Raw genomic sequence first — 23,229 nt, forward strand, 5'->3', positions numbered from 1 at the left:
CTATTGTGAATAGTGCTGCAGTAAACATATGTGTGCAAAGCCTATTCGAGGTACAACTGAAGACTTGTGTTCTGCTCCCCCATCCTAACCAACCTCTTTCCACCCTACCCCCACATGCATGTTTTCTAATGGTAAATGTTAACCAACAATATGTGATATTCTTTTGTATGAACTGTATACATATGTGATCATGTTGCATATATCCTACTTCTGCTTACTGAGAATGGGATAGGTATAGGCATAGCTGATGTAGCTCTGATTGAGGATTGCATTGGATGAATAAAACACAAGTTGTTTTGTTCATTCTTCTATTGGCAGATGGTTTGGTTAATGTCCAGTGTTCTGCTGTTATAAACCATGCTATTGTGGCTATGCCCCTTTGTGTACCTGTGCAAATCTGTCTTGGATTCCATAGTATCCTTGCCTCCTAAGCCTTCCCTCCATTCCTCCCCTGAGAAAGTCACCAGCATAATGAAGAAGACTAGGACAGGTGTGCAGACAATATCCAAGATGATCAGCCGTGTGAGGGCAGGGTCAGGAGATGGATTCGCGGAGAAGATGGCCTTTGCATTGAGCTTGCGTCTCAGGAGATGGATTCGTGGAGAAGATGGCCTTTGCATTGAGCTTGCGTCTGTCTAGGTTCATTGTTTTCCTTCTGTTAGGATTTTGGATTCTAGTTTACATTCTACTTCTTTTCAGTTCCCATCTCATCTACATCCTTAAAAGATTATCATTGTCAGTGATAGTTGTCAGTGAGAGCCAGAGTGGATTTCTACCTGTTTGAGAGGGAATAGGCAAAAGGACAGGCCACATATCTGTCCCATCCACACATTCTTGTCACATTCTTATTTCACTGTGTTCAGTCATACCACAGAGTCCCTTCTGTGTGTTGACATTTCTGGAGACAAGTCCTCTTTGTTTTCTTCCAACAGCCATGGGTTTGAACCTGGTGCACCCTTGCTTCACCACACTGCATACCTCAGAAATGCCTCGGGGTTTAGAGGTCTGCCTTGGTTCACTCCTGGAAAATTGCAGCATCTGTTCATGATGCTGCGTGTGTTTGGTCCTCCCTAACTCAGTCCATTCTTAGCTTCCCACCAGAGGGAGTTACTGTCTTCTTGGTTCCATGCTGCCTTCTGGGTTACATCTGAATTTCTCAGCATAACATGGAAGTCCTTCTTGATCTGGCCTCTGCTGCCCACCTTTCTGTCCTTGGCTACAACCTGAATTCCTCCTGAAGTTGTACTCCAAAAGTAAGGCATGCCCTTTCTGTTCTACACCTTCACCCTGGACCTACAACTTGTTGATTGATTGATTGAGATGGAGTCTTGCTCTGTCACCCAGGCTGGAGTAAAATGGTGTGATGTTGGCTTATTGCAACCTCAACTTCCCAGATTCAAGTGATTCTCCTGCCCCAGCCTCCTGAATAATTGGGATTACAGGCATCTACCACCACGCTTGGCTAATGTGTATATTTTTAGTAGAGATGGAGTTTCACCATATTGGCCAGGCTGGTCTCAAACTCCTGACCTCAGGTGGTTCACCCACCTAGGCCTCCCAAAGTGTTGCGATTATAGGTGTGATCCACCACACCTGGCCTGGACCTACAACTTCTATCCCAGAATGTTTTGCTACCCCACACCCACTCTATATGTTTCTCAGTTTTCCTTCTGATATCTTCCTGCTAGGGATGCCCTCTCAGGGATGCCCTCTCAGAATGATCACTCACCCTAGTTAGGGTTCCACCAAATACCATTAAAAGTATCCTGTGCTTACCTGTTGTACAGGTTGAGATCCTAATTTGAAAATCCATTAGAAATGCTCCAAAATTTGAAAAATTTTGAGTCCTGACATGATGCCACAAGCAGAAGATTTCACACTTGATCTCATGTGACGGTCACAGTCAAAGTGCAGGCTCACAACACACGATTTATTCAGCATTCCCAAGGGAAAAAGACCTTCCCGCCAGCTTTCAGCTGTGATATATATTTTCTACCCATGCCCAGATTCCTCCATGCAAGCATGCCCACAAAGGGCAATAACATGGCATGTGTGAAGGCTGGACACACCAATGGGAGGTTCCCCACAATGCCCACATGGTCCAAGACGTATATGCATTACTCATTGTGTATGTTTGCTTATTCTGTGCTCTGTGGTATAAAGGTATTGTTGAAAATGTCCAAAAGGCATGCAGATACCTCCTTGGGTAACAGTGATAAAAACGAGAAGTCATATCTGTTTATCTATAACACGGAGTGAAGCTGTTGGAGAAACTGGGCAGTGGTGTAAGTGTGAACTGTCTTACAGAAGGTTATGGTGTTAGAATGATCACCATAGATGACCTGAAGAAACAGAAGGATAAACTGTTGAAGTTCTGTGGGAAAAGCAATGAGCAGAAGTTACTGAAAAATAGGAGAACATGGCATGAAGCTAAAAGTGAAGATCTCAGTCGTGTATAGAGTGGATCCATCATTGATGCAGTGAACACATGCCACTTAATGGTATGCTGATCACATAACAAGCAAAGATCTATCATAAACTGAAAATGGAAGGGAGCTGCATATTTCCAACAGGCTGATTGAAGAAATTTAAGAAAAGACACAACATTAAATTTTTAAAGATTCGTGATGATAAAGCTCTGCTGACCACAAAGCTGTGGAGAAATTCATTGACAAGTTTGCCAGGGTCACTGCTGATGAAAATTTGATGCCAGAACATGTCTATAATGTGAATGAAAAAACATTACTGTTTGTGGTTACAGGCCCTGAAAGACACTGCCTAGAGCTGAGGAGATAGCTCCTATGGGAATTACGGGTGCCAAGGACAGAATAACCATGCTGGGCTGTGCTAATGTCGCAGGCACACATAAATGAAATTTTGCTGTGCTAAGCAAATGCATCCTCACTGTTTCAAAGGAATGCATTTCTTACCATTTCATTATTATGCTAACAAAAAGCCATGGATCACTATATCATCTTTTCTGATTAGTTTCATAAACATTTTGTACCGGGGACTTGTGCTCACTTCAGGGAAGCTGGACTAGATGATGATGGCAAAATTTTGTTTTCCTTGACTGTTCTGCTCATCTTCCAGCTGAAATTCTCAAAAAAATAATGATTGTGCCATGTACTTTCCCTCAAATGTAATTTCATTAATTTAGGATATTCTTAGATCAATGAGGAATCAATTCTTAGATCCATTAATAAAGAATATTCTTAGATCAATGAGGAATACATGTTAAAAACACTTTTTTTGAACAGCGTGCTAGCAGCACTGAAGTTTTCAAAAGCAGTTTAGCATGAAGGATGTTTAGCATGAAGGATATACTGCTGCCAACACTGGAAACACAGTGACTAAAGACACAGCTGTGCATGCCTGGCACAACCTCTAACCTGTGACTGTGTTTAGTGATGATGGTGAACAAGTGGTGACTTTGAAGGATTCTGTATGTCAAGTGAGAAGAAAATGATATCTGACCTCCTTATAAATACAAAAATTGTTTGCATGTTTATCTTCAGAGTCCATCAGTGAGCTGGAAGAAGTGGATATTGAAGTTTTTAACATTGATGAAGAGGCCCCAGTTGTTCATTCGTGAACTAATGGTGAATTGAAATAGCTAAAATGTTTCTGAATCAAGGTGATCTTGTGTAAATGATGATGAAGATCACACTGTAGAATAAGTGCCTAGAGATGACATGGCAAAAATATGTGATGGGCTTACTGAAGTGTAGATCAGTGCGCATTCAAAACAGAACATGTTTTGAAGAAATCATGTTAGTTTATAAAAGCAAATATTTCTAAGACAAAAACTCTTGTTAATGAGGCAGATGATTGTGGAGAAAACATTTTTAAAAGCCCATCCAGAAGAATGCCTCCTCATCCCTAGAGGACCCACTTCTTGTCCCTCAACTACTTTTGATGTTTATTCTCACCCCCCAAAATAAAATATAGTGTATAGTAGCCTTTTAATCAAAACACAACGTTGTAGGGGGAGACTGTAGCAGATGAGACAGGCATTCTGGTGATTCCACTGTACTACTTAGTTATCCGGAACATGTTATGTTTTTTCGTTGTATAAGTGGCATGTCATCTTTTTTCCCCTTAAGTACTTACGTGTGAATAAGTGTAAGAAAATGGTTGCATATTGGTACCATATAAATTCAGAGTCAGGAATGGTGGTGATGCCAAACTAGCACAGATCACCCATGTGGGTGGCTAAGATAGTGACACCTTTGCTTTCTCATGGTTCAGTATTCACACAAACTTTGTTTCAAGCACAAAATTATTTAAACTATTGTACAAAATTAACTTATGCTATATGTAAACCTGTATGAAACCTAAATGAATCTCATGTTCAGACTTGGGTTCCATCCTCAAGATATGTCATTATGTACATGTAAATGTTCTCTGAAACACTGCTGGTCCCAGACATTTTGGATAAGGGATACTCAAACTGTATAGAACTTAAGATACTTCAGAGCGCTTGTCTTGAGTCTGGTAGTCTGTGAGCTCACTGGGGTTCATCGCCACGCCTTTTGTGCCTAGCATAGTATCTGGTACCACTTAAACTATAAATGAATGGACTGGGTAACTTGAATTGTCTTCTAGCAGATGTCTCTGTCTTCAGTCTTTCCTGTCTCTAATTTCTGTGCTAACTAATTAATTTCCCAAAACTCCACTTCAGAGTATCCACGTGTGTCTTCCTGATACATAGCTGAACACCACAAAACTTCACCCTCCATTATGATCCCCAACTGCAGTTGGGCTAGACTGTTTCCATGCCACCAGAGGGCCATGCTCACAGCACTCCTCCACTTTCCTCATTTAGTCTATCAGCCTGCCTCTTGTCTCCATTCTTCAGCTTTGACTTCTCTCACACCTGATAGAGAGCTGGTGGCAGAGCCACACAGCTAATAGCTATTCCAAATGACTTAAAAACACTGTAATTTGTTCAGTGTTAGTTAGATATACCCTAAGAACAAAAAGAACCACCAAAAAATCCACAACCACAACGAAACTGTTTACAATAATCCTATTGGTGATGATGGTGTTGATATTACTATTCTGAGACTGATGTGTGTGTGAGATTCTAATTGTCATTCTATGCATTCTTAAACATTAGGATTCTTAAGTTTAACAACTCTGTGTTCCTGATTTTAATTGGAAATATCAGAATGAACCTATGTATATTATCTTAAGCAAATAATAATTTTTTTTAAAAAAAGCTAGAAGCAATAATTCATTAGCAAAAAGTACCACTAGCAATGAGATTGTGGTCTGAAACACCAAAAGGAACCAGAACAACTTGGAGAAGTGGCTGATTCTAAGTCTGGAGTAGGAAATGTAATAAAATAAACTAATTTGGAACATCTTATACAGAGAGAAAGAAAGCTATCAAATAGTCTAGGATTATTTCCGAAAGAACCCAGAAGCAAGTTGAAGGGTCTCCCACTGGCTGGCCAAAGATGGGACAGTGAGCATCAATAAGGGTGATAATTACACTGGATCAAAACACACTAAGTTTGTATTAATGAGTTCATAATGATGCTACAAAATAACAATGGATTGACCAAAAAAAAAAAAAAAAAAAAAAAAAAAAAAAAAAAAGACCCAGGTGAAAGATGCTAGTGAACTAGGTTACTATTTGGCAGATGAATTAAGTTTTAGTATCTCACATTTATTTTGCCTTGTCACTTATGGATTTTAGGATGATCGAATAGTTGAGGGGAAGTCTTTTTTGTAGAAATATTCTACCTAATAAGCAAGAGGGAGTAACAGAATGAGAATATTACCACCCTTCAGCCCCTAATGAATGATTTAATGGATCTATGTGGTGAGCCCCAAGAGCTGCTGACATGATGAGCATGAGATTCAGCCAGGTATTACGTGCCTCCCAATGGAAATACAAACTACCATCAATGATGTGGTCAAGCCAAACAAATCACCTCTGGATCTGCATGCCTGTATATGCAATAAACTATTTGTAAATGATCCAAGACAGAGGCACACGTTAAACCATACCACAGGGGTGTAACCAACAAAATCCGGACTGTGGGCTACTCTACAGGACAAATGATCCAGTTTCTTCAACACACAAATTCTAGTGGGAAAGAAAAAACTCATTGAATTAAAAGATGTTCAAGAGTCATATCAACTAACTGCCATGTATGAGTCTTACTTGGATCCTAATAAAACTGTGAAAAACAGTATTTATGCAAAAAGAAATTAGCCAGGCATGGTGGCAAGTGCCTGTAGTCCCAGCTACTCGGGAGGCTGAGGCAGGAGAATGGCATGAACCAGGGAGGCAGAGCTTCCTGTGAGCAGAGATCGCGCCACTGCACTCCAGCCTGGGCCACAGAGCGAGACTCTGTCTCAAAAAAAAAAAAAAAAAAAAAAAGAAAAGAACAATATTTATGAGACAGTTGGATATGTGGCCACTGACCAGACATTTCATAATGAAAAGTATATTTTATTGTGAGTACATATTTTTAAGAAGAGTTCCTGTAGTTTAGAGATACATATTGGAATGTTTATGTATTAAATGATGTGATGTATGGGACTCACTTCAGATTAATGTGGCAGGGGAAGGGGTAGGATGATCAATGAAACAGGGTTGGTGTGCGTTGATTGGCACCTGGAGTTCACGAGATTATTCTGTTGTCTTTTGTATATGTTTAAAGTTCTCTCAATTGAAAACATTAAAAAATAAACATGCTTGGACTCTTGTAGATCCTTTCAACCAAGTTTACTCTGTAGTGTTTGTTCTCTGAATTCCAGGACCATCATTAAACAAATATTTCTGAACAGCCTCGTTGGCACCGTGTAGGCAAGGAAGAAGTTGCTTGTTACTAGAAGTTTATAGTCTGTTTGGAAGACCACACACGGGTGCACAAAACAGCACTCGACCACAGGGCAGCGATGCATGGGGGGATTAACTGGATTACATAGGCAGCGGTGCTGTCTGAGCATGGATCACCACCTTCCATACCTGTGGGTCGGTGTCTCCATCATCTCTTGTGTTTTCTAGGTGTGGACGTTCTTTTCCAAACTAGGTTGTAAGTGTCTGAAAAGCAGAGGCATTGGTCATCTCTTTGGGTTGAATATTCCTTGACCAATAGGCATTTAAAAAATGATCACAGTTTAATATATGACATTACAGAAAATTCTGAAATGCAGCAATAAGCACCTATCAGTGTTAACATTTTGATTTCACTCTATTCTGAAACCAGTGTTTTGAAAGTCATTTCTTAATGCTCATATATTTTAGGATATATGTGTAAAATCTAGCACATTGCCAATTTGGAAGATTTTTCCCAAATTAATTATCAATAAATTTCTCTTTCCTGAGTGCCTTATCTACATATGTGCATACATTTCAGTTCTGAATGATTTTTATAAACACTGTCTCGCCTGTCCAGTGTTTTTTCCAAGTGCCTTTGCCAGACAGTCAATTCTCTGGTATATTAATATTAGTGATTAGCTTGAGTGGTTCTTGAGAGCTTGTTCTCACTTTTTCACCATGAAGTCATGTGTGAATCTAGTCTTAGTTAAAGTAATAAACATTTGTTACGTGCTTGGAAAAACTTTCTGACTAGACATGAGCTCATCTAAATGTTCACTTTTCACATATGCTGGTGGAAAAGGATATGGATGGAGAGAGAATTATTTTTTATTTCCTTTATACATATGAGCGTAAAGTAATTTTCCAAAAACTCATGATATTGTCCCATTTTCTTTCTTCCAAAGCCATGATTATCTTGAAGTCTGAGTTAACACAGCTGTCTTTCATTACGTTCAGGGCGCAGGCATCACTCACCCACCCTTCCCCCCAAGTCAGCTCTGACCCTGAAGAGCTCTTTTCTGGGTCAAAGGGAACCTTTGCTGAGCCTGCCCACATTTACCTGGTCCCCCATCCATATAATTGGAAAATGCCATAAAAATCAAAATAAGGGGCTGATTTCATGTAGGAACAGGAGAATTATGCCGGTTCATCTACATTTTCTCTTTTGGTTGCTGGCTTTTCCTCTAACAATAACCTTTCATTATTCCATTAAGCTTTCTACCATTTACATCACTGAGGTTTTTTATTTTTGCTCTGTTGTGATCATTTAAGATGAATGTTTCAGCTTTATCCTAGATGCCTTTGAGACAAGGCACTGTCCAATTGAGGAAATCTCCCAGTCTCAATTGAGGAAAACAATGGTGGAAAGATCTCTCTCAGAGAGCTTGGTACTACGAAAAAATGACTGGGCTTGGATCTGGCTGAATGGAGTTAAGTGATCTTGCCCACATCTTTTTTTTTCTTTTTGCCTCTCCTGAGTCTTAGTGTCTTTATCTGTAAAGAAAAGCTAGCATTAAATCAGTGGTTCTTGAATAGGCAACCCTTGAGGATTTCCTAGGGAATTTAATAGCAGAGCCTGGGCCCCACCCCAGAAATTTGGATTAAATCCATCTGGGTAAGGTCCTGCTTTCTAGTCCTTCTTAAAGCTCTCCAGATGATTCTAATGTGAGAACCGTCTGAGCTCTTCAGAATCACCTGCTTCTGAGCTTGAGAAACAGGGCCTTCCTGTGGAGATTCCTAATCAGGAGGGCAGGAGTGGGGCCTAACAAGTTCCCAGGTGGTGCGCTTGCTGCCAGTCTCTGTTGGCTGATAGGTCTGGAGACTTCTGTCTGAGAACCACTGGATGAGATGACCCATGAGGTTTCTTTCATGTCATGCCTTCTGTGATCAGGTCTGCAAGCCGGCCAAGGCGGTCCTTTCGAGGGATGGCATGGTTGCTGCAGGTTAATGGCCAATCCTGCACCCTGCTTCCATGCTTGTCCTGCAGGCAGTACAACTACTGGAGGTTGGATAAACTGCTTTCCATGGTTCTCAGCCCTTGCAAGAGCCTTTTCTGTAACTGCTGTCCCAGGGACTGTCTTTGGAATACAGGAGTGGCTTTGAGTTCCTCACCTGATAGTCTTTGCTGCAATCAAATGTTTCCTGTAGTTAAAAACCAGCAAGCTTCACATGGCCAGACCCTTGGGACCCATGGAAGAGTACAGCCTGGTGTTTCTTTAGGAGTGAAAAACAAGACACCATATTTCTGGCAGTGAGGAGATTCATTTGCCTTATCTTTTATTTATTTATTTATTTTTTTTTTGAGACGGAGTCTCGCTCTGTCACCCAGGCTGGAGTGCAGTGGCGGATCTCAGCTCACTGCAAGCTCCGCCTCCCGGGTTCACGCCATTCTCCTGCCTCAGCCTTCTGAGTAGCTGGGACTACAGATGCCCACCACCTCGCCCGGCTAGTTTTTTGTATTTTTTTTTAGTAGAGACGGGGTTTCACTGTGTTAGCCAGGATGGTCTCGATCTCCTGACCTCGTGATCCGCCCGTCTCGGCCTCCCAAAGTGCTGGGATTACAGGCTTGAGCCACCGCGCCTGGCCTGCCTTATCTTTATTAGATTGCCCAGAAGGCAATAACTGGTCTTTGGCAAAGGACAATGTGAGGACTGGTTGTAAAATTCTTTTGGCAACAGTTGAGATGCTTCATTTGAATAGAGTAGAGCAATCTGTAGGGGCCATTCTGGCTTTAAAGGCTTGTACATACTTTTAGCAGCACAGCTGGGATGGAAGGTGGACAGGGACAATATTTAAAGTATTTTTTTTTTCTTTCCTGCCAGGATGACAAGGATTTGGTACATGAATTTGTAGTGGCTGAAGGTCTGACATGTTTGATCAAGGTGGGAGCTGAGGCTGATCAGAACTATCAGAACTACATCTTAAGGGGTAAGTCATGACTGGGCATGCAGCAGCTGCCCCAGCTGCAGGGGGGATCTGGGTTCACCTTCAGGACTTAACTACTGAGAGCTTTACACCCTATGGCAAAAAACATCTGCATCAGGTTTTATCAGTTCCTAGTAATTAGTGACTGTGCTAATTTTTACTGACTTTCACCTGGAGTTATTTTGCCAGCTTATTAGGAAAACTACCACTCACTGGGTTCTTTATAATGTCTCTTATTTGTCGAGGAAGGAGACATACTAAATGGGCTTGGGTAAAGCCTGCATCTTAGCAGAAAGCCACCCCAAACCAAAGGGGGCAATTTATTTCTTGGGAAAAAATTTTTTCTCCCAATTTGAATTATCACCTGGGGCTCTTGTCAAAGTGCGTATTTCTCACCTTGTCTTCCTGTTTCTGATTCGATAGTTTTGAGTGGGTCCGGGATTTGCCTTTTAGAGAGCGATTCTGATTTCATTTATAAAGCGATGCGAATTAGAGTTTGAAGCGCTAATTCCTGTTCCAGTTTATAAAGTTAATGGTATTTTTATAGTCATAGGTTTTTTTTTTTGTGCACCTTCATGTAAATAATTTCATTTGATCCTGTAAAAAAAAAAAAAAAAAAAACACCTGTGCATAGGCAGAGACAGAATGATTAGGTTAAACTGTATGAAACTGCTGCTATCAACAGTTTTGACTTACAAAAGAATTTTGTATGCCTCACTATTATCTACATTTTCCAGTTGAAAAAAAATTGAAACTCAAAGTCAAGCTTTTTACCTAATAAAGCCAATTTGCATAGTGCGCCAGGCAGCAGCTGTGCCCAGGCACTGAGGCATGTCAGGCTGGTCAGGGTTCTGCCATCCCCTCTATATCTATGCCTGTGACCCCACAGACTGCATGTTCAGCGCTCATAGGAGAAAATAAAGCTGCCAAACCTTCCTTTCTTTTCTTCTTGGGTAAAGAAAGAATGAAAATCATACATGAAAAGTGTGATTTGATATCAGATGTCCGTGTTTGAAGTTGAGTGAGACAAGCAAACTGACACAGTCATCTCAGCTGTTTTATTTTGCCCTGAGAATGCTTCCTTATCGTCTGTGGCATTTTTCAGCCAATCAGAGCTCTCAGTCCGTCCCTCTTTCCCCTCTTCTGTAGAGCCACTGCAATGAAAAGCAACAGAGAGAACGTAGGGCTCATTAAAAATAATAATAATAATAATAAGGTTGTCTTTTCAAGTCAGTGTTGTTTTTGTTCATTTTGATAAATGGCAAATGTGTGTGAAAGTTCCTGAGCCTCTCACTTGGCTGACCCATGGTGTGTGTGCAGCAGTGTTTGTGGGGCTGTGGAGTTGGCTCTTTTTGTTCACCTTTAGTCTTTTCCTGGGCTTGTAGTAGATCCTCCAAGTTATCAGTAGATATGCTTTTTTGCTGAATTTTTTTTTTTTTTTTAGACGGAGTCTTGCTCTGTCACCCAGGCTGGAGTACAGTGGCGCGATCTCAGCTCACTGCAAGCTCCGCCTCCCGGGTTCATGCGATTCTCCTGCCTCAGCCTCCAGAGTAGCTGGGACTACAGGCACCCGCCACCACGCCCGGCTAGTTTACGCCTGGCTGATTTTTTTCTATTTTTAGTAGAGATGGGGTTTCGCCATGTTAGCCAGGATGGTCTCGATCTCCTGACCTCATGATCTGCCTGCTTCGGCCTCCCAAAGTGGTGAGATTACAGGAGTGAGCCACTGTGCCTGGCCTCTATTCTTAATAATATAAACATTTATATCAAAGCTGTTGTGCTATGTTGCATCCAAACGCAGCTGTCTGTGTGTCTAAAGAGATGAGTGCAGGCCTGGATTCTCACCCTTGTGTGTCTCTTCACTTTGGTCTAATACCTAGACAGGAGGAAGGTGCAGAGATAAGGGTGGGAGAGCTTCCTCTAGTTTATTTTCCAGGTATAATATGGATGCCCATATGCTGAACCACATGTAATTACCAAATTCTGAATAGTGGGTCCACAACCGACAATATATTTTTTGTTCATGTTTAAAGTGTACATCATTTTAACTTTACCAAAAAATAAGTTATGCTCAACACACAAACACACCTCTAGAGAGCTAATGTTACAACCATCTTCATGTTTATCCCCATTCTCCTGACCCTTACCTAGGAGCGTATTTGTGTGTTTCTATCACGTGATCATCAGTACGAGAGTTTACATCCAAGCCCAGACAAGGGGGCCAGCTCTGCCCTCTGTGGTCAGAACTCACCCATTCTTTAGACCTCACGTGTATTAGAACTGGATTACATGACCCCCTGTAGTTGCAGGGGAAGCTGGCAAAATGAGTGTCTTCCTAGACTGCACAGGGTAAGCAACAAAGAGAAAGATGTGGGCTTGAGGGTTATGAGTCCCAGCCACATAGAGGGAGTTCGAAAAGAAAATTCAGCACAGCTGAGAAAGCCTTCTCTGGTGAGCAACAGTGAGGCCCCTCCCACCAGCGGCCTGCAGGCTGTTGAGGGAATCCTTGTGCATGTGCAGGTTAAACACAGGTCCTGGTGGTGAGGGGTGTGAATTGTACTTGCTGGCAATGAAAGATGGTGTTGATACAGGGAACTTCATCCACATCCTCTACATTAGTGAATATTTACCATGAAGCTTGCAGCCGTTTATTTTATTTATTTATTTATTTTTGAGACGGAGTCTCGCTCTGTCACCCAGGTTGGAGTGCAGTGGAGCCATCTCGGCTCACTAGAAGCTCCACCTCCCAGGTTCACGCCATTCTCCTGCCTCAGCCTCCTGAGTAGCTGGGACTACAGGTGCCTGCCACCATGCCTGGCTAATTTTTTTTGTATTTTTAGTAGAGACGGGGTTTCACTGTATTAGCCAGGATGGTCTTGATTTCCTGACCTTGTGATCCACCCCCCTCAGCCTCACAAAGTGCTGGGATTACAGGCGTGAGCCACCACGCCTGGCCACAGCCGTTTATTTTGCAGGGTTCTGACCTGAATCAGAAAGGTGCCAGAGGTAATTCCTGAATGTTTAAGTCTCAGAACACCCACTCGTGACCGGTAGAGAGCCCCAGTCAACCACCTGCTACTGTTTTCCAGCTTTTCTGCCTGTCCTATGAAATGCCAGGAAGGTGAGGTCGTAGCTGCAGACAGCTCTTCCAAAAATGTGAGGAGACCCTATATTTCCATTGCCGCCACCAAAGCCTTGCCTGCCTATTTTCCTTTCCAATAGTGTCCCTTTACTGGCGACCAGAAGGCTCCCCATGCGTTATCTGAACGATGAGCACTCCACTCAGGCTACTGCAAGACATCCTTCTTTCCACAGAACAGAGGTGCCTTTGCATGCCTACGTCTCAGAAGACTTGGTCACCAGGGCACTGTGCCCACTTGTCACCACATTTTGATGTATCTGACCAAAGCCCATACCGGGAAAGTAACTTCTGAGGGATGGAAATGACACATTTCTTGCAATGTGACATTTGCATTTTCCTACAGGGAAGCTGTGATTTTTCCCTAGCTCATACATGGAGTCACTCCTTTGTGACTTTGAACAATTTCTCATGTAGGCTTTTTTTTAAGGTTATGATAACTGCTGGCAGCCACTTGATGTTCACAATCAAGAACAACCTTTGAATTGCCTCTTTATTTGTACACCCATGTTTTAACCATGTTGTCTTGGGTGAGGACTGGTGAGGACAGATGCAGATCACAAGAAGAGGCTGGGAAAAGTTTTGCAGTTATTTCATTCACAGTTCCCTGAGGAGAAGACATGGCACCCACGCAGGGCCACTCAGGAAGCACAGAGGTCGGCCATGAGGTGGAGGGAGAGGCGGACTGTGGGCAAACATCTGCATTGTGGCTTCCAAGGGACAGGCAGGTCGGCTGAGGATTGGCCCCGAGGCTCAGGGTGGCCCTGGAGTGGCGAGGGCCTGTGTATAGTGGTCCAGGTGTGATACCCCAGTGTGAGAAAAGGTTGGGTGTAGACTTAATGTGCTGCTGGAGAAGGCGAACTGGCTGGTCTCTAGCCAGGGCCTCAAAACTGGGTTAAGCTGGATACCATGGCACATGCCTGTCATCTCAGCTACTTGGAGGCTGAGGCTGGAGGATCACTTGAGCCTAGGAATTTGCAGTTATAGTGAGCTATGATTGCACCACTGCACTCCAATCTGATTAACAGAGCAAGACCCTGTTTTAAAAAAGCTGTGTCAAGATAGCATTTTTAAAAATGATATTGCAAACCATAAGGTGGGTTAATTGTCCAGTGTCTCGAGAAGTGTGCCCTCATGAAGCCACCTCAGGAGCTCTGCTCTGTGTGGCTACATAGGAGTCCTACAGCCCCAGGAGAAACCAAAGCATGTGGAAAATCCAGGACTTTCCCGGATCTGCTTTTAGAACTCTTTATTTATCCTAATTTGCATACACAGCCCCCTGTCAGCATTTTTTTTTAAGGCCCGGGAATCCGCTGCTTTCCTTTAAGGATGTGTCTGCTAAGAGGCAGAGATAGGTTTAGTTACGGTGTAGGCAAGTGCTGTCCAAAGCTGTGAGCCAGCTGCTGGGAAGAGGTCTTAACTGTACAACATGGAGGAATAATATTTATCTCACTTATTATTCCTGGATGGTTGTAGCTAACAATCTAAAGTTTTTTGGGATAGCCAGTATTTAATTTAAGTCTACTGTGGAATTTTGTACCTCATAATAATTCTTATGGAAGGAAGACCTAGAGTGGTATATTCCTGGGAACTTAAACTTTCTGCACACGTTACTGAGCCTTCTCTATGGGCCATGCACCATGTCAGGCCCTGGGGTTGTGACGATGAAACCAAGATATACACTGTCTTGAAGCAGGTCCCTGTGGGGTCCCCTGCATGGCATGTTTTATATGCTGAGTTGCATGTGTCTTGTATGTTTGGAAATTGCACATATGTGATATGCTTTGGAGGAGAGAAGAGAGAGAGAAGTAGAAACGGTAAGACCAGCTGCGCTTTCTGGCTGTAACTCAAGAGAAACTACCTGGTCGGGCTAGCTTTACATGGAGAAATTTAATTTGGTCATTTCATCTAAACCAAAATACCAGTTAATCATAAAACACCTCAGTCGGTATCAGTTATTTTAAAAGCTGGATAAGATCTTAAAACTCATTTAACTCAATCTTTTCATTTTAGAAGAAAATTGCAGATATATTTTGTTTGCACTCATACATTTTGAAATGTTTTAATGGTTGTCAACATTTAAAAATTGGGAGATTTGATATTTTTTTAAAAATCCAGATTTCAGGTTTCTTTGGAAAAACTGTCCCAGAGTTGACTATATTCCATTATGGGAAAAAATCCCCAAATGCCATGCATATTAGGGGATCCCTTAATGAGAATCAGGATGTATGGTCAGATGGTGTTTGTTGGCATTGATGCTACCGAAATGGAAATATCATAGATAGCATGGAAAGAGATTTTATGATGTAAGAAGGCAGTGGCACAAAATGATCACGTGGTAATTAAACTAACGTCCTCCATGTCAGAAAAACTGAAGTTAATATGTTGGCACTTTACAAAATGCCAAAAAGAAGAGGAGAGGTTGGGTTCAGACTATAGGGAAGGCACCAAACTAGCCCCAAGGTGAGGAAACAGGAGCAAAGGGGAAGAGTTTCTTGCTTCCTGAACTAAGGTTAGGTCCTTGGCTACTGTATTTTCCACTGAACAGCCCAGCCTGACTCTCCGCAACCTCATGACACTGTTGCTGTGTCCCACGCAGCTGGCTTGGAGGAAGCTCTTTCCTGTCTCCTGCCAGCAGGGTTTTCTGCTTTGGTTCTGGACTTCAGAGATTATCATGGTAGCTGCACAGCTAGGCTTTGATGTGGATGACCCAGGAGTCCTGGAGGTGTCTTCAGCTCCAGGTGGGTTGAGGCCGGTGTTGAGAATGGAATCCTTCCTCATTTGATGTCTCTCCTCTTGCCGAGTGGTGCAACACGACTATTTCCAATAAAAAAATCAATGTGGCATGAGCAGACTGGCAGCCCGTGGGGCTAAATGGAACCTGTGGGTGTTTTGTGTGCCCTGTTTAACAGGTTTAAAGATTTTGAATTATGAACTTTTAAAAATTGGGAGATATGACATAAAAATACAGCTTTTCTTTGAAATACTAGCTTTTCTTGAAATACTGAAAACTTAAGCCAACCCAGGGCCTGTGGGATGTGAACTGGGGAGGGCTGGAGAAGCTGGCTCTTGCAGCAGAAAGATGCAATCACTATGTAGTGTTTGCTTTTTCTTCCTCCTGTAGTTGTTGAAACCTCTGCTTTAGGTGTCTTGGGGCCCTGGCTGGGTCTGACCTCCGTTTGGCCTCTCTTTCATGTCTCCTTGGCACACTCTTAGGGATGTGGCCTCCAGGGTGAAGCAGCCACACTGCCCAGGAGTATGGTCAGGGGCAAGGAAGCTGTAGCCTGTAACTCCTTGGGAGGGGAAGAGAGGCCAAGTCACCCTGTTGCTGTTGATACATGATGACACATGCTTCCCTGGAGTACTCTGCATGTCCCATCTGTGGCTCTTCTTGCCATCCACTGTCACTGTCCTTCAGGCCTGCACCCTCTTAAGAAACTGGGCTGGAGAGTAGCTGAGACCTGCATTTGTGTCCTCCTCTTTCCAGCCTCTACAGGCACAGAGGACCCCAAATGGACTCAAACTGGGCAGTTCGTGGCTCTCCCCTGGCCTGACAGGCCACAGGATACTGTGTCCTTGTCTAGCTTTTCTGCCTTTCTGCAGTGCTGCGTTTCTCACAGGAGAGAGCTGGGTGCTGGCCCCACCATTCCCCCGGGTCAGCCGCAGTCTCTCTGGTGTTTCTGGATGGATCTGCCAAGGTCAGTGGGGTGTGGTTGGCCTACCCCTAGTCTCAGGGATTGGGGACTGTCTTGTCCATGTCTCATTGGTCATTTGGGTAGATTTGGAGGAGGATGGTTCGGAGGCTCCTCGCCGTGCTTCTTCTGCAAGTGCTGAATGATCTGAGTCGTCATTGCTGTGGTCTGTGGCCTGATGGCCTGTCCGCCCCCGGTGCTGTGTGCAGGAGTACCATGGGTCAAGTGGGCGAGGAGCTCCTGCCAGGGGAAGCAAGGCAAGGCCAGGGCCAGATCCTGACCTTTGGTGGGACAAAGTGTCCTTTGTACACTCTCCGTTCTGAGGTGAGAGAGGGAAGCTGGGCTATTCCACGGGTGGGGCAAACAGCATCCACGATCCTGAGCCCTTCACCTCATCGGGCAGCAAATTTGCCATCAGCTTCTAACTCTACCTAAGTACTTCGGCTCTAAGGTTGATTTTGGTTTTCCCTCTTACTCTCTTCCAAGGTATTTTTTCCTGTGATTAGAGAATGCTTGCTTGTCTCTGGGTAACTTTAGTTTATGATGAGTAAGGCTTTTCTTTCCTTTTTTTTTTTTTTTTTTTTGAGATGGAGTCTCGCTCTGTTGCCCAGGCTGGAGTGCAGTGGCCGGATCTCAGCTCACTGCAAGCTCCGCCTCCCGGGTTTACGCCATTCTCCTGCCTCAGCCTCCCGAGTAGCTGAGACTACAGGCGCCCGCCACCTTGCCCGGCTAGTTTTTTGTATTTTTTAGTAGACACGGGGTTTCATCGTATTAGCCAGGATGGTTTCGATCTCCTGACCTCGTGATCCGCCCGTCTCGGCCTCCCAAAGTGCTGGGATTACAGGCTTGAGCCACCGCGCCCGGCCTTTATCTTTCTTTTTTTTTTTTGAGAGATGTAATTTCGGTCTATCACCCTGGCTGAAATGCACTATTGCAATCATAGCTCACTGCAGCCTCAAACTCCTGGGTTCATGTGATCCTTCTGCCTCAGCCTCTCTAATAGCTGGAACCACAGGCATGTACCACCATGGCTGGCTAATATTTTTTATTTTTTGTAAAGATGAGGTTTTACTATGTTTCCCAGGCTGGTCTCAAACTCCTGGCCTCGAGAGGTTCTCCTGCCTTGGCTTCCCAAAGTGCTAGGCTTACAAACATGAGCCACCATACCCAGCCTCTTTCAAGTTGTAATTTTTCTAAAGTACAAGTTAATTATGAATACTGTTGAATATAGCAAGCATTCAGTTGTAACAAGTACTTCATGTAGAGCAGTGTTCCTAAAGAAATACACAGCTAGGTAGCCCTGGCAAACATTATCTCCAGCTGGAGCATCATTAGGACGAACCATGTGAAGTTGCTGATATTTGACCACTTTTTACCTACAGAAAGGGCAAAATTGTATGGTTTAACTTAATATTAGTGTCATAATTTAATCTTAATCTGACTCCTTCTTAGGTTGATTAGATGCTTCTTAAAGTTCATCCTGCATTCAATCTGGAATCACATTTCTCCAGAAATTCTGGCCACTTTGCAAACCAAAAAAAAAAAAGCCCTGGCAATGTCCTGCAATCATACCTCTGAGTGCTTCAGCTTAAAGAGCCGTTGCTGTCTCAGTCTTGGCCAGAGAGATTTCTCCAGAATTTTAGTTTCTACTAGAAGTCTCTCTCTTTTTCCTTTTATCTGATATGAGAAGGAAGAAAGAAAAAGTTATTTGGCCATTCCTACACAGAGAGTGTGGAATTTTCCACGACCAAATCTCACTGCTGTGTTCATCAGGAATTTTTCCACTTTATTCATACCAAAGATGTGCCTCCTCACTCTGTCCTCTTCTTGCTCAGTAGACTTTTCCAGAGGAGCTGCTGGCTAGGTATGCCTTTCAAGGCACAATCGTTAGTTCCTTGGCTCTAATTTTATCTCACACATGGTCTTCTTTTATAAGGTTTCTATTTGTGAATCCAGGTTTATGATAGAACAAAATGTCAAAAGCAAGATTTAAACCTAGCCCTAAGCATGGATTAAAACTTTTTGTGGCGGGGAGTGGGGAGGAGCTAAGATTTTCTGAGGAAATAGCAGTTGGTGTGTTCATAGATTTCTGCATTTTGGGGCCTCGAGGGCTCTTGGTAGATTGGGCCAGCCTCCTGGCAGGGCACCACGCCTTTTCTAACCCTGTGATTTCCCCTGCCATTAATGTGCACAAGACCTCCAGCCCTGGCTACTCTCCAATGCCTCAGGTCTGTGGAGCCAGCCATGCCCTGGGTATTTCCATCTCCATTGCACCATGCCCAAGCCCAAAACCAATGTTTTTGTACCCTAGTCAGTTCCTCCGCAGCTCTGTTCATCATCCCAACAAAGCATAATCATTCATCACATTCAGTTCAGCCACCCTAGGGTCCTCCTAACCCCTTTCTCTCATTTATCCTTTGTAATCATCAGCCACTAAATTAGGGCTTCTCTACCCTTGACTCCCTTTCAAGTCCTTCCATCTCTGTCTGTTCCCAGTTTTTGAGTTCAGATAATCATTTGTTCCTTCCTAACTTGTTCTACCAGCCACCTCATGGGTCTCTCCGCTTTTAGTCCTGCCTCCCTTTGGCCCATTTTGCCCTCTGCTGCATGAGTTCACCATGCACCATGATCTGTTCTCGTTAGTCCTTGGTTCAGCTCCTTCAGTGGCTCTTCTCATCCTCAGGGTGAAATCCCAGGCTTTCCATGTGGGTAGAGCCCACTTTTGTCCTGCCTTCGTGTGTCTGTGCAGTCCACTGCAGCCACTCCCTGCCATCCCAGGGAGGGTGATGTTCTGTTCTGCAGACCTTGGCATCTGCCTACAAGACCTTGCTCACCCATCTTCATCTGGTTCACACATTATCTTTTGCTTCCTGCTCATCCTTAGATTGGAGCTCAGATACTGTAATCTCCAGGAGATCTTCCCTAGCTCCCGAGTGTTTTGGCCCTCTATGTGTACTCTGGTCTTGACTCACTGATAATAAATATTTGTGAACATACACTATGGATCAGGAACCCAAGGCTAATTCCCTGCATCATATTAGCCTTCACGCATGTCAGGTTCCATCCTTGTTCTGTGAGATTCTTGATGCCAGGCATGTTTTAAGAGCTCAGTGAAAATGGGCTGACAGAAGGAATAGATGAATGATAGAATATCTGCAGAGAAAGGGAAGTCACTACTTGTGAGAAAGCTGCTGATTTGTACTAATAATTGGAGAGAGCCAGAATTTGCTGGGGCTGATGCTCCTAGAATTATAGCTCTACTTTTTTCTCCTTTCAGGTAACGTTGGCCTTGGGGTTGGGCTTGAGTGTGCAAGGCTTAAGTGAGGGAAGAGGTTAAATGTCATTAGATAAATAAGGGGTTGTTTTTGGAGGAGGGGGCAAAACTGTTGTCCTTTAAATCAGATTAAAAGCAGTAAGTAGGAGTTAAAAGAGAGTGGTTTTTGACTGAAGACAAACTCCAAGAACAGAGTTGGAAAATTAGTTTATTTCTCTTGCCAACATAAATTGATCAGCGGTGCCTTTCTGGAGCAGTCTGCTGAGGATTCTGAGGCCACATCCAGCATCAGCAGGAAAGAGCGCCACAGCTGATTAGGGAAGTCTGTCAATAGCTTCAGAGCTGAGGAGTGAGGGCAGGAATACTAGACATGATTTGGTTCTTCTGGAAAATACTAGGCACTTTAAGCATGTTTCTTGAGTTGATTTCAAACAGGTGTGTGGCAATAACGTTTCCAACAACAGAATATATCACTTTGTACTGGAAGCGCTACAGCAGAAGCCACATGATCTGTTAGGGCTGCTAGGCTTGGGGTCAGGTGGTGCTGGATGATCTGTTAGATCCCTTCCAGCTCTGAGATTCTGTGATTGGTTCTAAGTAAAATATAAAAAGCAGAAGGGATGAAAGCACTGCTTTCCCTCTTGACGTGCTCTGTATTAATTGCTGTAGGATTCCCAGGCTGTTACCAAGCACATGTCCTCTTTCAGCTTCAAAGAAGGCCATCTGGTTACATGACATAGCCCCCAGCCAATTCACTGAAAACAACGGTGAACTATCTTTACTCATTAAGAGGCTAGTGTTCAGCTGGAGTGGTGGCTCACACCTGTAATCCCAGCACTTTGGGAGGCTGACGCTGGCAGATCACTTGAGGTCAGGAGTTTGAGACCACCAGCCTGACCAATGTGGTGAAACCCCATTTCTACTAAAAATGCAAAAATTAGCTGGGTGAGGTAGTGCATACCTATAATCCCAGCGACTCAGGAGGCTGAGGCAGGAGAATCGCTTAAACTCAGGAGGCGGAGGTTGCAGTGAGCCGAGATTGTGCCACTGCACTCTAGCATGGGTGACAGAGTGAGACTCTACCTAAAAAAAAAAAAAAAAGTTGGGGGTGCCTAGCATTCATGTGATCTACAGAATTTTGAAGGATTGGCAGGGCTAGTGTTAGTTTATATTCAGGAATTCCATATGTACGTAGTGAGGCCAGGGGCATGGGAGACAATGGTGGGCTTACTGCTTCTCCAGAGTCTGAGGACTGGAAGCCAGGAGGGCTCGCAGAAACATCAGGGAGTTGGACTCATTGATCAGACCAAACCAGGGCTGGTAAGGCAGATTGGTACCCATGAGGAGAGTGCGCATAGGCAGCCCACCCTTGCTTTGCTGACTCACTGGCTTCTCTCATATCTACCCACATTCTCAACACGGCCTACACAGTTTCCGTTCATGTGTGTATCCTGTTGGTCCACACCTGCCTTTCTGTCTGTCTTTTCCCAGATCTTCCAGATCTTAATCTGGAGGGTTGAATAAACATTGGTCTCTCCCTAAATTTAGATTTCATTGTTTTTTGTCAGTTTGTGGGCCCTGGTTTTTCTATGGCTGGGGGCTTCTGAATAAAGATCAGCTGACTGGTTCATTCATTTATCACCAAGTGTTACTTTATTACTTTATATGAGTCAGTCACTTTGAGGGCTGAGTAAAGGGTAGCAGAGAACAATGCAAACTAAACAATTAGAAATTGTGCCATCAAGCCAAGAATAAAGTGTAAAGAGAGGGGATTTACAATATAGTAGGGGAAGTGACATGAATCCTGTGGTAGGCAGAATTCTAAGGTGGCCCAGAAGATTCTTTCCCCCAGTTTAGACCCTGTATAATTCCCTTCCCTTGAGTTTAGGCCAGTCCTGTGAGTATAATGGATGTGTAAATATTATGGAACCATGATTAGGTTACATTGCAAAGGTGAAAGCGTTTTGCAGATATAATTAAGGTCCCAAATCTTTGGATTTTTGAATCAGTCAGAGGGGAGATTATTCTAGGTAGGATGAGCCTAAATAGATGAATCCCTGAAAAGAAAGTCTAGAAGTCAAAGACTTCTGCTGACCTTGAAGAAGCAAGTTGTCATGAGTTCTACAGCTGCAAGGAAATGAATTCTGCCAACAACCACGTGAGCTTGGAGGAGGACCCCCAGCCTCAGATCAGACCATAGCTGATACCTTGATTGCAGCCTTGTGAGACCCCCAGCGGAAGACCCAGTCAGGCCATGCCCGGACTCCTGCACCATGCAAACTCTGAGTTGATAAATGTATGTTGTTTTAAGCGGCCAAGCAATTTGTTATACAGAGTTAGGAAATGAATACAGTTACATACAAAGAATCACAACATGAAACCATCTGGACTTGCTAAATTTGGTACAGAATACTTTGTAACCTCAGAGGTCTTTTGTAGGGGAATCAGGGAAGGTATCATGAGGGCAGCAACTTTTTATTGTCTTTCTGTGCTTCTTAGGCAACCACATGCCATCCATTCAAGCTGATTTCCCCTTGGTCCCCTGCCTCTTCTTGCATGATCTTCTCACACAGTCTGTACAGACCTCTCATGTGGGTCTCCCAACTGTTGATAATGTCTACGACCACTGAAATAAAGGACTCTCTGCCACATGCAAATGAGTGACTAATGGAGAAGGCAATTTATAAGAAAATTTAGTGTTTTCTAATATGCCAGTGTCATGAGAGAACATGGTAGCCTTATCAAGATTCGGCTGAGTTTTAGGAAAAGATGATCACTTGGGTGATCTTGGGATGATCTCACCTATGAAGACAGGCATGGGCACTGGGCCACCATTGTTATTCATCAGAGATGCTCTTATCTTAGTGTCCTCTGCATCTCCAGTTTACTCATTGACTCATCCAGGAGATGCTCTGCGGATGACTGCAGTGGGAGATCCAAGGGCTCGGCCAAGGCCCCTCAGCATAAGGAACTTGGCAGTGGCTTAGCATAGGAGCCATCTAAGTAAGAGTGGATAGACACAGAAACACTGTATTTGTTAGGCATGGAATGAAAATCCTGAAATCATTCTTTTTTTTTCCCCCTCTCAATTTTGTTTGCATCAGCATTATGTTTCTAAAGGTGGTTGATAAATTTTAAGTAGTTCAATCCTATATCATTTATTTCAAAGATAGTTATTCTTTGCTTAGTCACTCAAGATGTTTGCTTTTCATAATTCAGCTTTTTTTTTTTTTTTTTTTTTTTTGAGACTGAGTCTTGCTCTGTTGCCCCAGCTGGAGTGCAGTGGCACAATCTTTGCTCACTGCAACCTCCGCTTCCTGCGTTCCAGCGATTCTCCTGCCTCGGCCTCACCACCACA

The 23,229-nt window shown here is 43.5% G+C and overlaps 1 protein-coding gene across 9 annotated transcripts in view; it reads left to right on the plus strand.

Annotated features, from left to right (window-relative positions):
* The window catches only part of FHOD3 (formin homology 2 domain containing 3), a 498,596-nt gene that overhangs the window by 215,406 nt on the left and 259,961 nt on the right, over positions 1 to 23,229 (plus strand). For all 9 annotated transcript variants that reach the window (XM_030925939.1, XM_030925940.1, XM_030925941.1 and 6 more), the window contains one exon: positions 9,664 to 9,769. In XM_030925939.1, coding sequence (XP_030781799.1) covers positions 9,664 to 9,769 — 106 coding nt within the window. The remainder of the gene's footprint in view (positions 1 to 9,663; positions 9,770 to 23,229) is intronic.

Source organism: Rhinopithecus roxellana, chromosome 21 (genome assembly GCF_007565055.1).
Source record: "Rhinopithecus roxellana isolate Shanxi Qingling chromosome 21, ASM756505v1, whole genome shotgun sequence".
NCBI lineage: Eukaryota > Metazoa > Chordata > Mammalia > Primates > Cercopithecidae > Rhinopithecus > Rhinopithecus roxellana.